At 41.7% G+C, this 16,355-nt stretch overlaps 1 protein-coding gene across 3 annotated transcripts in view; it reads right to left on the bottom strand.

Moving 5' to 3' along the window:
• The window catches only part of PPHLN1 (periphilin 1), a 718,032-nt gene that overhangs the window by 233,201 nt on the left and 468,476 nt on the right, over positions 1 to 16,355 (bottom strand). For all 3 annotated transcript variants that reach the window (XM_086919492.1, XM_086919497.1, XM_086919496.1), the window contains one exon: positions 9,416 to 9,495. In XM_086919492.1, coding sequence (XP_086775618.1) covers positions 9,416 to 9,495 — 80 coding nt within the window. The remainder of the gene's footprint in view (positions 1 to 9,415; positions 9,496 to 16,355) is intronic.

The raw sequence follows: 16,355 nt of genomic DNA, 5'->3' as shown, positions 1-16,355 counted from the left end.
GCCACATCACCTTCTACCTGAGAAACCTGCACTGGCTCCCCGTCAACAAGAGGATATCCTTCAAGCTCCTCACCCACGCACACAAGCCACTCCACAAGAACGGCCCAGCCTACTTCAACAGACTGCTCTCCTTCTACGTCCCCAACCGCCAGCTATGCTCCGCCGACCTCTCAGTCGCCACCGTCCCACGCATCCGAAGAACAACCACCAGTGGGAGATCCTTCTCCGACCTCGCCGCCAAGACATGGAACACTCTCACACTGAGCCTACGACAGACCCAAAACCTGCTGACCTTCAGGAGGATACTCAAGACCTGGCTGTTAGATCAGTAGTGCCCCCACCCCTAGCGCCTCGAGACCCTCGCAGGTATGTAGTGCGCTTTACAAATGATTGATTGATTGATTGATTGACAGGGTTATCTTAGAATGGGAGAGGTAAACAGAAGGGCTATACTTCGAAATCTAACGTTTAATTGTGTTTGTTTTTATAATAGTTCTCGTAATGGCCCATGCGGCCTAGTAAAAAATGGAAGGTTTGCGAGACTCCAAAATATTGGTTTTCTACGAATGCGCGACTATGCTCGAGAGATGTGCAAGCAGTCTGTGCCTGTGCAGCGTTGGTCAAGGTCAGCGTGGCCTGAAAAGCAGGATGGTGCCAAGATTGAGATGTTCGAGTCATGAGCCTGAGAACTTTTGGTAAAGTGACAAGTTAAAGGACATGAGTGAATTTTTTTTTATAATAAGTCAAAATTTTCATATGAACGCTACGATGACTTGGCGGAAATATGGACAATGAGGAGTGGCCCTGCACACGGCTGTTCACTATTAAACATTCACGGCAACTTCTGTGAAACAAAGGCTACGATGCTACCGGGGTTTCAAACCGATTGGGCTCAGAGATGCCCTTGTTTTTTTAATTAGGACATTCTGCCCTCATGGGGCAGCCCGTTCTAATACCTTTGTATCATGCTGTAGCAGGCTATACCTGCCATTAAAGGCCTGCTCCCTTGTTAAAGCCCCTTGCTTTCATGCTGGAGCAGGCCTTTAAGGACCTTATAGCCTGCTACAGCAGGCAATATTACACTAGAGGTCTTTATTATAGAGTAACTTTGTACAGAAGATGATAGAAAAACAGTGGCAATCATATTTATGGATAATAGGAAACAAAGAAACTAGCTACAATAACCAAATGTATGTCTGTCTCTCTCTCAAGTGTGTGTGTGTGTGTAGTTATTTATTTCAACGTTTTTTTTTTTGCCTAATATGTTTGATTCTGTGTATAGATTTGCAGTGGTGGCTCCTCTGCTAAGGCGGAGGAGCATCACTCCACTGAACAAAAGGAAAAATAAAACTATAATAACTATTGTTATTATAATTTATTTTTCCTTTTTTAGTCAGTGGCTCTCAGGGAGGGCAGGGCTGGAAAGAAGCAGGGGGAGGAGTGATTTACACTCCATAAGTGTGCAGGACTGCTTGCCCACCCCTCTTGGGCGGGCCAAACAGTCCTGCGTACTTTGCATTTTCCTCACCAGGCAGCATTACAGCCAGGAACACGTAGACAACCAACTTATCCTTTATCCTGGTCCTTCATATCAAGGAGATACATTCCAGGGTCCCCGGCCTTCCAGCTTAACGACTGGACCTTCTTTAGGCGAGAGCAGAAGGCAGGCTCCGAGGGGTGGGAGGCCACCACAAGGTTGGATAGAGGACAGGGGACACAACTGAGGTTGGAACAGGGGCAGAGGCAGGGGGTGGAGAGGGGTGAAATTGTATCCACAGACGCATGGAGAGAGATCTACCAGGAGACAAATATACAGGTGGTAGATGAATCCAGAACCCTCCCAGCTAAGCTTCCTACACAGGAAATGACATTTGTACATAGTGGAGTTTGTGCAAGTAGTAACCCTTTTATCAATCTCTTTAAACAACTAACGTCTACCAAGATATCATTTCTTTCCAAAGGTCTGAGTTATGTACCTACTGTACCTTGTAGCAGCTTTGACACCAAGATCGAACTTCATCGATTTTTTAGAAAGGTACGTTTGACACATTTTTTCCATAAGAATCCTAACCCTTTTTATGATAGGAGGAGTCCAGCTACACCTTTGAGGACACCCTCTACATTCATTCCACCTACGCATCAGATGTCTCATAAGATCATTGCTTTTGAGCAGGTGGCACTCCGAGATGTGTTAAGGTTATTAGAGACTTACAAATACATAAAACACAATACAACCAAAGAAGAAAGGATCAGCTTTTTGGCTTTAAAACAAAATGATGAGGTGGTGATCAAGCCAGCCGATAAAGGCGGTTCGATCGTGATTCAGAATAAAGATGACTGTCTCAGAAATCATGTCTCAATTGAATGTTGTTGAGAACTATCAAAGGATCCCAAGTGATCCAACTAAGATGATAACCTGACTCATTCACCAGCTAACCAAAAGAGGTTTAGATTAAGGTTATTTGAGTAACCATGAATTTGGGTATCTGAATCAACATGAACCACGTATTCCCACGATATACACTTTACCCAAAGTGCACAAGAATCTGGATAAACCACCTGGCAGGCCAATCGTGTCCGGGTGTGGTTATATTCTGGAACCACTGTGTCGCTACATCGACATTTCTTTACAACCCTGGGTTCCTAAAACGAGGTCAACTATACGAGACACTATGGAAGTGATTAACTGGTTAGAGGACTTCCCATTTGATAGAAGTACACATCTTTTAGTAACTTTGTTTGTGTCCTCTATATACCAGTATACCATAGAGAGAAGCATTAGATGTAGCGAGATGAGTGCTGGATTGTACAGAAAGACCCCATTATGTGCCAACTGACTTCATTATAGAGCTGTTAGAAATAGCAATGAATAAGAATTCCTTTGTGTTTCAAAAACAGTTCTTTTATCAAACTAAGGGCGTGGCTATGGGGGCAGGATTTGCCTCGGACATAGCCAATCTCTTTATGGATGAATATGAAGCTAGATTCATCTACGGCATTGATACCCCCTTCACAGCCAACATCGTGCTGTGGAAGAGGTATATCGATGTCATCATGGTCTCGAAAGGTGACTGTGTAACGGTTGAGCAATTTTTTATCTGGCTCAAAGAAAGATCTGATGATATTAAGTTTACGATGAAACAGTTCAGACAAAATTGATTTTTTTAGATCTGACCATTAAACAAGAGGGAGGAAAATTATATACTACATTATATAGAAAACCTCTAGAAAGGAATACATTATTGGGCTACATGAGCCATCATCCATGCAATCTGAGAGATAACCTTACCTATGGGCAGTTTCTCAGATTGCGTAGGAATTGCTCTCATGGAACGGATTTCTTTCGGGAATCAGATGAGCTGATTGCAAGACTTGGAGAACGTGGATATCCACGTGGTCTCCTGAGGAGATCAAGGAAAAGAGAATGGTATTGCCGCAGGGAGACATTGCTGGAGATCAATCCTAACAAGAACAAAAAGAATGAGAGGATTGGCTGTGTATCAACTTTTAGCGACAGGAGCAATGATATAGAAAAGATCATTAAAAAGAACTGGTCTTTGATAACAGACGATTTGGGTACCACTTATCCACCACTTTTTGCTTTTAAAAGGGCTGTAACATTAAGGATCAGTTCATTCCTTAAGAGCCCAGGTCAACCAGACTTACGGTCACAATTGATGCTACCTCCCTTGCAAGGTCACTACAAGTGTAGTACGTGTAAGGCCTGTAAACTGGCAATTGAACAAAAAGAATGTACGTATCATCAGAGGAAGTATACTTTAAAACATTATACAAATTGTAATTCCACTGATGTTATATACATCATTAAGTGCCCCTGTGAGATGGTATATGTGGGCCAGACAAGGCAAAAAGTAAAGTTGCGAATATTACAGCATTGCTCGAGGATTCGATGCAAAACACAAGGGGCCCCATTGGTAGGACACTTTGTACAAAAGAACCATCCGTATGACAGTCTTAAATGGTGTGTGCTAGAAAAAATTATACCCAATTCCAGAGGTGGCTCTGTAACAGCAGTAATGGGTCTGCGAGAATGTAAATGGATGCATCTTCTTGACTCAGCAGTTTTGGGTCTGAGTGAACAGGAGGAAATCTCTAGGCAGATAACATTTTTTAACAGAGGTTGAACGCCAGCTTTTTGGCTGGAATGTATATGTAACTCAAAGTATCTTGATGTGTATAAGGACCAAATGTTTATATTGTGGTCCATGTCATCTTTATCATGTCACACATATCATTGACACAATGTTTCTTCCTTGTGGATATGTTGTTTTTCATCTAATGACTGAAATATTTGTAGAGTGAGAACTCAAGTGTCCAAATGATATTGCCCTGTCTAAATTTTGATAATCCTTTTATTTGGGAGGCAAGCAATGTTAATGATACATGGGTATTGGTACAATACAAAAGTTTCCGAAAGTATGTGACAGACATATGTTTACATGTAATCCATTTCTTGACAAAAGATTTAAATATGTTGCATGTTTTCATTGCACCGATAGAGCCAAGGCTTTTTATGTGTAAGAGAAGAGTAACAGAGTTGAATTGATGGTCTTATTATCTTCCAATTCCTTCATTTTGGTTGTTGGGCCATATGAAATCTTAAAACTGAAAAGACTAGCTGGTTCAATCGCAACTGAGAATGCGATCTACACGAGATTGAATGCTAGATTGCTTTAATATCTGGCAATCTGAGATTTGTCTCCGGTTTTCTCATTATGACTCCAAAAGTGAGTCAGGACTTATGTACTCTCCAGGGTGAGGTTTAATATTTACTTTGCCTCAGTTCGCTGTGGGTTTTGGGATGTTCTTAAAGACTGGGCCCGTTAATTGAATGAGATTTGGGCGATTTGTAGGCCCGCGAATGTGGTCTCGGCTGAGCCACAACTCCAGGTATAACTATGACTCTAGCAGGGAGTCCGTACTCGTGTATTTCCCAGATAAGGCATTACTCATATCTATTCAGTCATAGCCCGTTTTGGGTCCTGTAATTTTTCGAGAACTGTGCTTACGGACTAGAATAGGATTTGAAAAGTTTATTTACACATATTGGTGACCTCGGGTGAGTCATATTCCTGATGTAAATATCACCTTGATGATTTGCGGGTATGGGGACCTCACGTACGCTGTCCATCTAAATATTCATGGCCACATAGAATCAAATTTTGTCAAGACCCCTGTCGAGTTTCTAATTTGCTTTCTATTTTGTAAAATGACATGTTGGCCCAAACGATTGATAATAAAGAACAATGTGCCCACTTAACACACAGATGCGGTCGCGTCCGGGCCCTATGTGTGTATATCTGTTACCATGACAAACTGACGCATAGAGACGTTGCTCACGTCAGCCACGTGATGCGGAATCACTAATAACGGAAGCAGAGTTACAGACTCGGATGCATGCACCCTTGATGGCATTTTAGTTGGTGGCTGAACGTTTTTGAGGTATGAACTCTGGTAAATTCATTTGAATTAGCACTTTGACCGCGGTGTCTTAAATTAACACGATACTTTAATACGTGGTGTTATTTTCCCCATTTTGCTTACAGCTCTCGGAGTTAGCCTCTGTGTGCCCAAGTTTGGTCTATCTGGCATTTGGTTCATTGCCTGTGTGAGGAGTGATACAGCACATATCTTTTGGTAAGCTGAGCTTAACAATTAATGTACTGATGGAGTCATAGGTTTAGACGTGCTCTTTGGTAATGATTGCCGTTTCTTCAATACTTGATTTTCCTTTCATGGGGAACATGGCGGCGGCTGGTTGAGCCGCGGCAGCGCTCCGCGTACGGGCTCCTGCGTGTGCTGATATTGGGGACTTAATTGCATACCTCTTTAGTGATTAACTCGCATATCTCTGTCACGGTATGGTGCTCCGCTATTCCGCTCAGTGGGACGGCGGTTTGAACGGATTGCAGTTTCTCTTCTTTTGTTGAACGGCGGCGTCTCCTCGCCATACTGCCGATTCCCATGTGTTTGCATTTGGGGGAGGAGCCTCTCAAGACTGCAGCGTCGGTGGCAGTGGGCGAGTGCGAACAGGAGCCTGTGTGTCCCGCAGCAGTAAGTCGGCTGGTGCAGAAACCCCCGCTTTTTTCAGCGGGGTGGATCTGGTCGCTGGCCGCCCTGGAGCTCAGGAGAGGTCGCCGCATTCGAGGAGCTCTACTCGAGCGGCGTGGCTCAGCTACTGCAACGGCACAGGTGGAGCAGTGTGAGGAGGGAGAGATTCTGGAGGAGGAGCAGCCTCAAGCCCAGCAGCGATGTCAACACAAGCACCAGAACGAGAATAACGAGAAACATACCGGTGGTAACAGGGGTGAGGGGAGCAGTGGGGGTGAAGTAGAAAGTTCGAAATCTGTTGGCATACCAGTCTCAGTATCTACCGGGGAGGCCACCCGGAGAGGCAGAGGAAGGGGGAGGGGGAGAGGGTGCACGAGAGGAAAAGGGAAATGTGTAATTACTGATAAAAAAAAAGTAACAACAAAGTCCTTGAGCCCCTAAAAGTGTCTTTTGCCCAAAACTCTGAATTTAAAGTCAAACCTTCCACTTTTAAAGCTGGTATAAGCATAAATACAAGTGATGTGAAGGATCCAACTAGTGTTAATATTGAGGAGGGGGGTTTGTGCTCAAAGGCTCCTGCATGCCCTAACACTAACACTGGTGCTGGTACTGACAATAAAAAATTGTCGACGTATCTAACTGGTCAAGTTAAAGCGAAGCGTGCGTATACCCCTAAGTTAGCAAAAAGAGATAAATCGAAGAATTTTGCTACTGCATCAAAAATAACTCCTTCACTGCGTTCCTATTTTAAAGTGGTCCCTCAATTGGTACTGTTGGGCAATAACTCTCCCCCGCTCCACAGAGTCAGGAGGTTGGTGATCTTATCCCGGAAGTACGGATGGCCACTAACGAAGTTGAAAGATTACCTATGGAGGACCCAGTGAGCATGGACGATCCCATTTTTGATCTTACACTAGAAGGAGTGGAGGGGCCCAATGATAATAACATCTGTGCCACTGTCAAGAGTAATAACGTTAGCAACACTGCTAACAATGACAACAATGACAAGGGTAAGAATGATAATGGCAGCAACTTGGATCAAGGGTTCTCCCCAATGTCAGGAGAGACAGGTCGAGTTGATCTAGTGGACTGTCATATGCTGAGTGATTTGGTGTTGCCAGTGCCTTCTTCCTTGGTTCTGGCTCCTCCACTGGCCCCCCCCCTCTACCTCTTGCCCCTCCTAGTGTTGCAGCTGGATTGAGTTTACAGTCGGTCTTTCAAGATGCAGGTTCAACGGCATATACAAGGGCTGGGGGAGACACTGGCATTGTCTATGATGCAACTCACGTTTCGAATACTGATTTGGTCTCCACACTGCAGGCTTCCTTTCAGGCAATGTTTTCAACTTTGGCCACAGACATTAAAAAGGGCTTTGAGACCTCTGCATCAAATCAAGCTGATATCCGATGCTTTTGTCAATCTCTGGATAGTAAGCTTGGCGCCCTCACCACCAGGACAGAAACTCTGGAAGATTCTGTTACAGAAGTGAACATCAATACTTGATTTTCCTCTTTTGTGTAGAAATTACAAAGCCAGTTATTGAATTTAGGGAGGAGTAAAAAGATTTACCCATAATAAGGATACAGACTACTAATGAGGTATGCCATGGTTATTTGATAACCGCTTCGTTAAACATAGAAGCCTAGTTTAAATGCGACGATGGGCGTGCATTTAATAGAGACTTGTTGACTATTTCACAGATAATTATTTATCCTTTTGTTCGAAATGGAGAAGAATGGCTTTAATATGCCCTTGATTTGAGACTTGGACCTAGGTGTAACATATAAGGAGGTGAGTTTAGTGCATTCCATAGGCATGGTTCACCAAACAGATGAGTGGGTGATCAGTGATTAACTAAGGGTGCTGAGTCTATGGATATTTTTTTACTTTTTAAGGTCAAGGAAGGTGGAGTTTACGTTTGAGAGTTCCCTTTTGATATTGGATACAAGAGACACCACATCCATTTTTTAACGGTGAGCATTGAATGTCTATTGCAGCTTACCAGAGTACTCCTTGTGATTAATAGGTAATCCAAATCTAATAGACATATGTCTCGATTCTGTTGTATAGGTTACACCTACTTTTGTTTAGTCCTGATGAAGACCCCAGAGTGACATACCAAGTCTATGCCAGATAAGGAGGGGTCGAAACGTCGACGTGCTTATTAGATTAAACATCCTAGTCAGTGTCAAACAAGAGACCGAGTAATTCAACTCTGATATTCTGACACATGACTTACAATTAGGATTTGGACGTGACACAAAGTTGCTATTTGTATATGTGATCTTAATTATTTATGTATATTGTAATGTGATGTGATTTGTTTGTATATTTATGTCTCAATCTTTATCACGCTATAAATGTTTGTAATGTGCTGTGATTTATATATGCAATCACTTTTTACATGCATATGTTATTTTTATATGTGTGTGTATACACTATATTATCAATATAAGTAATCTTTGACTAATTGACATATCTGGGGGAATTATTTTTGTGAGATTGAGAACCAATTATTTGTAAGTAATATTCTTTTTCATTTGTTGAATTAATAGCCCATTACAAAAGGTTTTTTAAGTTGATCAGTAATACTTTCTTTGAGAAGATAGGTAGCAGAACCATTGTTTGTTTATTTCATTACACAGTCTCCCAAGGAACATGCAAAGCCTCCCAATCCCTGTCTGAGCAGAGAGCCACAGTGCTCATATCAATCACAACGCTGCACTGCAGCATTGTGATTGGCTATAGGGAGTTTGGGAGTCGGGTGCTCCCTGCTGCCTGACGGGACAGCAGGAAGATGACCAAGGAGAGGCCGCGGCCCAACAGTTATAGGGACGTGAGATGCATAGGCCTCCTTTGCCTTTTTCCTAAGCTCTGGAACAAAATGCCTGTTTAGACTAATGTTTGTCTAATTAAAAGAACTATCATATCCAAAGTTATTAAAAACAAATCAAAAGGTGTAACCTACAACAACAATACACTTTTCATTAATATGCTTCTTTGATACTTCTCCTGCTCATAAAAATATGACTTTTCTTTTCAAAGGTTAACTAAGGGGCTCTCTAACTACTGGTAGCTTGTATTGTGTTTTTTGCTGATACGTATTGTTTTTATTTTTTTGCTGGTGTGTATATATATTTTTGTATATATATTTTTTTGCTGGTGTGTATTTTACACAAACATTAAAAAATACATTTTACAAATATTGCTGCTGAAGCTCAGAAAGACAATGTCATCAATGTTCTGATTAATGGAAAAATGTTAAGATTTGCAATTAATCGGATAGGATCAACATTTGAAAAAAAATAAACGTAATTGATTTTGGCATTCAATCAGGGTTTACCTTTAAAGGGGGTAATGATGTTGAACTTGTAGGTGATGCGTCTCTTGATTTTAGAGCTTGGATGCTAGACCTTTCCTTGGCTGCAAAAAAATTGAGAAATTAGATGAAAGCGGTCTATGATAAATCAGTTACTGCTAAGCATTGCCTCTCTCCAATCATAAACTCACAGAAACATACCGCTACAATGCGTTAATAAATAGTTAGTGTTAAAGCAACCATAAATATGTTAATAGTAAGCTACTTTCACTTTCATAATTTCCTTGGCATTAACAGGTACTTATCAATGTATAGCTATTCCATCCCTCAAAATTGTGAAATATTAAATCCTTCCTGTCTTAGTTGTATGTGTGATTAGCATTAGTCTGAATACCAGTATATACCTTAAAACGTTCTCCACTTATCCATCCAATAATGAATACTGTCTTCTACCCTTTTTCATGAGCTCTGTTCTCTAGCTATTTGCTTAAAATAACAGAATACAAGATCCATTAAACAATTTAATTCTCCTCCCACTGCAGCTTCTCTGCATGTTTGTATACAACTAATGAGTGCCCTAATCAGCTTCCCTTATTTTTATATCAACAGTTATTTAGTTCTTTCAGTGCTATAGTTTTTCTCACTGTCATCGTTATTACCTTCTAGTGACTAAACGCTTGACATGCCGCTAAAACATTTGATAAACTAAGGTCAGATATCATATGTCTAGATTAGACCCATTGAGTAAATTCCTCCAACTACTATAGTAAATGGTCTTTTGTAGCTTTACTATATACACATGCATATCACATTATTTTGCTCTACCTTTTTCACTGTGCGGTCACGATGAGCACTTGACACATACATCACACCTGGAGAAGCACTTTATATTAAAACGTGTTGCATTGAATTAATTGAAGCTGTATATCCCCAAACATTAGAATGGTTATTGCATTGATTGCTTAAAATAAAGGGGATGCAATTACCCCTACATTGAGTGATTATTGTTGAATGTCATGAACACTGATTTGCAATACTGTCCCACTGAACCATTGTCATTGTATATATATATATATATATATATATATATATATATATATATATATATATATATATATATATATACTACATTGATTTAGGCACTTGGCACTGCCTAATCTGCTAATACCAAACAAGGCAGTGCAACCAAGAAGGCCAGTATCTTCGCAAAATACTGTTGACTTTGCTGCTTCCTAGTCTCTCATCGGCTTTTCCTTTCTGTGTTATGGTGCTCTTAGGAGTGGGGCTTTGATTTTAGAGAACAGTGCTTCACTTATATAGCAGAGAGCACTTAGGGTACTGGCCCTGGACTGTTGCTCCCTGAAATGGCAATGTGCAGGACAATGCTGTGGCGGGTCAGAGGACTCTTGAGACCATTGCATCCTTTGAGAGCTTACTAGTGAGAAAATGGAGGTGAGGTCCCTATCGGATTGGGACTGCAAAGCGTGTGTCTTGTGGACTGCACTTCCTTTGTCTCCACCATGAAGGTTTGCAGTTTGGAGAGAGACAATCCGCTGAAAGGCTTACTACTACGACACAGTGATCTCCTGGCAATTATTTATTTTCCTGCTGACTGCAGGCCCCGATAATGATGCACAACGGGAACAAGGAACTTCACGATGCAGGATGCTTTTGGGAAACCAACTTTCAGGGGACACTGAACAGAGCATCCGAGCCATCTGCAAGATAGGATGCAACACATAAAATGACAAACGGAGCTTCCATGCGGTCGTCATATGTAAGAAAAGGGTTATACAATAACTAAGAGCCCGGATGTGGTTTAATTCTTGCACAAACATCGATATTCTAGTATGTAACAATTCACGGAGACCTAACTGCTGCAACAACACCAGGAATTGGAAACGAAGCATGGAGTGATGGTGGGCAAGCCTTCTGAGCAGCTGAAAAACAAGTAGACGGGAAAAACAAAGTAGAAAACAAAAAAAGAGAGAAACTCAGGGCAGTTTTCCTAGCAAGTTCTTTGAAGTGAAACCTGGCAGATGCTTGTGGAGGTTGAGCGGCTTGTAACATGGAACTAAAGCAATTTCTTTTTTAGACCATGTACAGTGCTACTCTGCCTTTTGGCTAAGTTTGCCCTACTGAACTACCACACACATACATAGATACATAGAAGGCAAAAAACGATCACAGACAATATTGACAAATCGTCTATTAAAAGCAGCACTGATACGTGGTTAGAATCATAAAGGTTGAGAATTGCCTCAAAAGCACTTTTGCCACATTGCAGTACTTCAACAGCAGACAGGAAAACTGGTTAAATTAGAGAATGATTCAGTTACCGTCAAGATATGATTCTTCGGCTTTCATTAGAAGATGAAAGTGCACACAAAGAACCATTGATGGAGAGCGGTCTTTAAACATTGATTACCGACTGTGAAATTGTACAGAATATCCATAGCGCAGGATTTCCATTGATTGGCTTCCACTTCAATTTTATGTCAAGTCAGAGAGGCTAATATTAAGCAATAACCTTTTATTATCTCACGCACAGCAGCAACTATAGAAAGAATGTTTAACATTCTGATAAGCTAAAAAACCCAAGAACACACAGCTCTCTTCTTTCTTTTGTTCCTGCTGCTACAAGATAAGTACATAGAAATGACTATGTTTGAGGCTGTTTATGATCTAAATGTGATAAGAAGTGACCTATTTAAAAAATATATGCTGTTATTACTATGACAGGATGGTCAGTGAGTGTTTATTTGTATACAAGTTCGAATTTATCTCTGTCAAGATAAGGAGGAGTGTTTTAAAACATACTTTTGGTGAATGGAAAGATAGTGGTTAATAATGTCTTCAAATGCGGTGTATTTGCACCCTTGGAGGCTGTCCCAAGCAAGCAGGGGCTCGCATCTGCACCTTAGCAATGGCAGCACACTGAACGAGTGACATTACACACGTTCAGTTGCTTTTTTAAGAGTTTGAGATACATGCTTGTTTAAAGTGATTGTTTTTACAGATTGGAAAATAATGAACAACAGACTTGGTTCACCTCCTGAATGGAGCATTCTTATAACAAAATACACTGTGGAAATCTTAGAGTCAGCATAAAGAGCTCAACCTGTTACACAGGTTAACAAATCCAAGTACATCTTGTAATTCAGCACCATATATCACCATCCTAATTCCATCTCCTAAATGAAAATCAATACAACGCTTTTGAACTACTGTCATTGCACCATAACCATTACTTTTTTCTTCTCCTGCTACATTCTTAGCCTAGGATGCACCTTAGAGTACCTGAATTTGTCTTCCGTCTCTTCTTCCAATTTGATTTCTCTCAAAACTTCCCACTTACTGCTAATTTTCCCCTTTTGCTGATTATATTCTTTTAAAGATACTTGGTCCACATCATAAGTTTGATATTAACATTATCAGATTCCCTATTAGAATGCATAATTGATCTCAAGTGATCAGAAATAGAACATATCAAAGAAAGGTGCAGGTAAGCCACCTCTTCTGACTCAGAAGTTGGAAGAAACATGCAAACGTAACAACTGCTAGCCCTCATAATACTTGTGTACTTGGATACTAAATTTGAATAGGATTTGTTCTTACAGATACCTACAAACCTATCTCCGTGTGTTATCGTTGTGTCTTTTAAAGTAATATATGTAGTAGTTAACTCTTGAGCCCATCCAACCACTACTTTTTAAAGGTGAAAGAATCGTAAGTTAACATTCTTTTTTTTCTTTGAGTTCAGTTTATAGACTTCAACTAATAAGTATTGTGTACATACATTTGACATTTAATCCAAAAGAAAAATCTTTCTTTAAAAAAAAAAAAGATCATGGTGGTTCTTTTTCAATAGTAAATTTCCAGTCTGTCAGATCATGAACGTTCACATTAAATTCAGATCCTATGTTTACTGAATAAGACTATTCAAGAGCTGTATGCTTTCTATTAGGTTCCCTCACTCATGTTACTCTTAACTGCTGTCTGTTCACTTTAATCAGAGTCTTGGTCCTCTTATTCTTTTCCTTCTCTGGTTGTCCGTGGACTTTCTTGTACACACTGTTTCTGCTTTTCATAGGGGGCAACGTATCTCCTTGATGCAGGGTTTTACTTTCATGTTCACTTATGACAACCACTGTATCTTCATCTTTACTTGCTCACAGTTCTGTTTGGAACAGTTTGATTTTCATCTTCCACAGCAGACTGTTTTCCTCCTGGGGTTCTAGGAGCTCGAATTTCTGATTCACTCCTTTTTAATCAGATTTTCTTGATGTTTGATCTTTTGTCCAATCTTGTTTTTCTTCTTGATTCTGATCTTTACTTTCACCCTCACACAGTGAATTTGAGATTGGCGCTGTGATTCAGTGGTTGTTGTCACACCTTCTTCAACTCCAGTGTTCACTCTGTTCATGTGAGATGTGTGGATCCACTGTGGCAAGCCTTTGCATTCCACAGCAGTGTTTGTCACAAAGACAACCTGGTAAGTGCCCTTCCACCTTGGCTCCTGACAAGATTTATGAGCGTCCTTTTTCAAAAGCGCTTAATCCCCAAACTGCAGGATGTGGCACTGTTTTTCTTTTGGTAACGAAATTGATAAGTTGACCTGATTTGAAATACAGCGAAGAACATCAGCCAGTCATTTCCGGTAATCCAGTACAAATTATAGACACAAGTGTAGCTGACTTGTTGTAAGGAATCTTCATGGCATGTCCTATAAAAACCTAATGAGGAGAGAGTCCTGTCTTTATTTGCAGTGTTCCTAATACTCATATACACAAGTGGAAGTGGCCGTTGTGACATTGAAGCACATACTTTCACCAACTTGGATTTCAGAGTGCCATTAACACCCTCCATGACACCTGATGCTGCTGGTCTGTAACTACAAAAGAACTTCTGCTCAATGTGTGAGGCTGTGCACAACAACTTCATCACTTCATTCTTGAAGTGTGTACCTTTATCCGATTCTAAAGAAGTTAGCAAACTTTAATCTAAGAAGCAATTACCTCATTAACAGTTTAGCTACTGTCATGCTAAACAGTTTAGCTACTGTCATGCTATCAGCTCACCTAGTTGGGTAGGTTTCTACCCACCTGGAGAAAAGGCAAAACATCACCAGAATGTACCTAAGGTTTTGGTATCGGCTCAAACTTGCTAAGGCAACTGCGGAAACTGGCCCCTCTCCTCACTTTTGATACCCTTCAACGAGTGGTAGTAGCACTCACAATATCCAGGTTAGATTACGGAAACTCGCTCTACCTAGGACTCCCAGACCAACAACTGGCCAGAGTCCAGATCATTATGAATACGGGGCCCGACTGGTGTTCAAAGTTCCCCGTCTCACCCATGCCTCCCCCCTTCTCCGCCAGCTTCATTGGCTCCCGATCAGGCAAAGGACAAAGTTCAAGGGTCTCTGTATCGCACACAAAGCTATCTTTGGCCAGGCCCAGAGAAACATCAAAAACAGCCTAGCAAACTACATCCCAAACAGAGCACTCCGCTCCTCAGAGGCTAGGCTCCTAGTCTGCCCCCGCTCTCGATTGGTCTCCCTCGGAGGCAGAGCTTTCTCCACCATGATCCCACAGATCTGGAACAAGCTACCCGATATTCGGAAAGAACACTCCCTGCTACCTTTCAGGAAAAAACTAAAGACCATACTCTGCCAAGAGGCTTGGGGCACACAGTAAAGTACCCTCCCCATCACCTACCTAATGCAGAATTGCCTCTCTCACAGCGCTTAGAGACCGTTGGTGATAACGCGCTATATAAATACAAATTACAAAATTACAGTGGTACCTCTGCACCCTGTAAGAATAGGGCCAACTGTTTAGTGTACAATTAAATACTATCAATTGAACCAACACAAGAACCTTCATAAAGGGAAAATAGATTACACATTTGTGTCACTTTGGTTAGTATTGGCCAAAAGTAGGACAGCTACGCATTGTCACTGTTCAACTGTGCCTCAGATCCTATTGCATCACCAAGTGGAATGTGTAGGAAGGTGGATATATGACTATGGTTACCCCCAAACTTTTTGCCTGGTGTTTAGCTGGTTTTTGACATAGTTGGCCTGGGATCCTGCTATTCAGGGCCCCAGGCTGATTGCTCTCTCCTTAAAATGGACTCCATGTACCTTAGGTGCATACACAATTGGAACTGGTTCACCTTATAGGCCCCTGTAACAGTGTACCATAGGTACCCAGGGCATAGGTGTAGCCAAGGCCTACCAGGGGCTGCAGCATGTATTGTGCCACCCCTGGCCTGGCCTCCATATTTTGACACAACTGGCTGATCACTCAGCTGGGGTAAGTTGGTGTAATCACCTCCTGCTTAGATATAGTATCCCTATATCTAACCTTAACTGGACACATGTTAACCTATAAGCCATTCCTATGGAAGGCCCCTGCAATCCAGGGGGCAGAGTGTGTGGTTTCATGTGAGATGGTGCTCTAGCCTGAGCTGAGCCTGTCTGCAGCTGTCGGGAACAACTCCCTTCGCTGTTACGGGATATTGCCATACCATATACTCTTAAGTGCATTATAATCCTCGCGGTTATATGCTAACTTTTGGCTTTATCAAAACATGTTGAGGAAGGTGTCATACGATTTGGAATACTATCCCCTCGACAGTTCTGTCGACGGGGATAGCATTCCACCCTTCTAGAGGGACACGACCTGTACATAGCCTTAACCCCGGTTAAAGTTAACCAGAGCCTCAGCATCACAAAATGGATGCTGCCACCACAGACACAAGTCTGACCTCCTGCTGCTGGGAGTCCTTCCAGCGAGGGAGGCTTGGACAAAGGGTTTACTGCCTTGGGAGATGCGAGCACCACCCCAGACAAGATTTTGTGTATTGGGTAGGATAGGGCTGAATAGAATCAGACATGCCCGGGGCACACAAGGTGTCCCCGTGCATAAGCCAGTCCAAACCGGCCCTGGGACTTTCC

Source organism: Lissotriton vulgaris, chromosome 1_1 (genome assembly GCF_964263255.1).
Source record: "Lissotriton vulgaris chromosome 1_1, aLisVul1.2, whole genome shotgun sequence".
Classification (NCBI taxonomy): Eukaryota; Metazoa; Chordata; class Amphibia; order Caudata; family Salamandridae; genus Lissotriton; species Lissotriton vulgaris.
The sequence above is the reverse complement of the archived record's forward strand: the minus strand, read 5'-3'. Positions and strand labels throughout refer to the sequence as shown.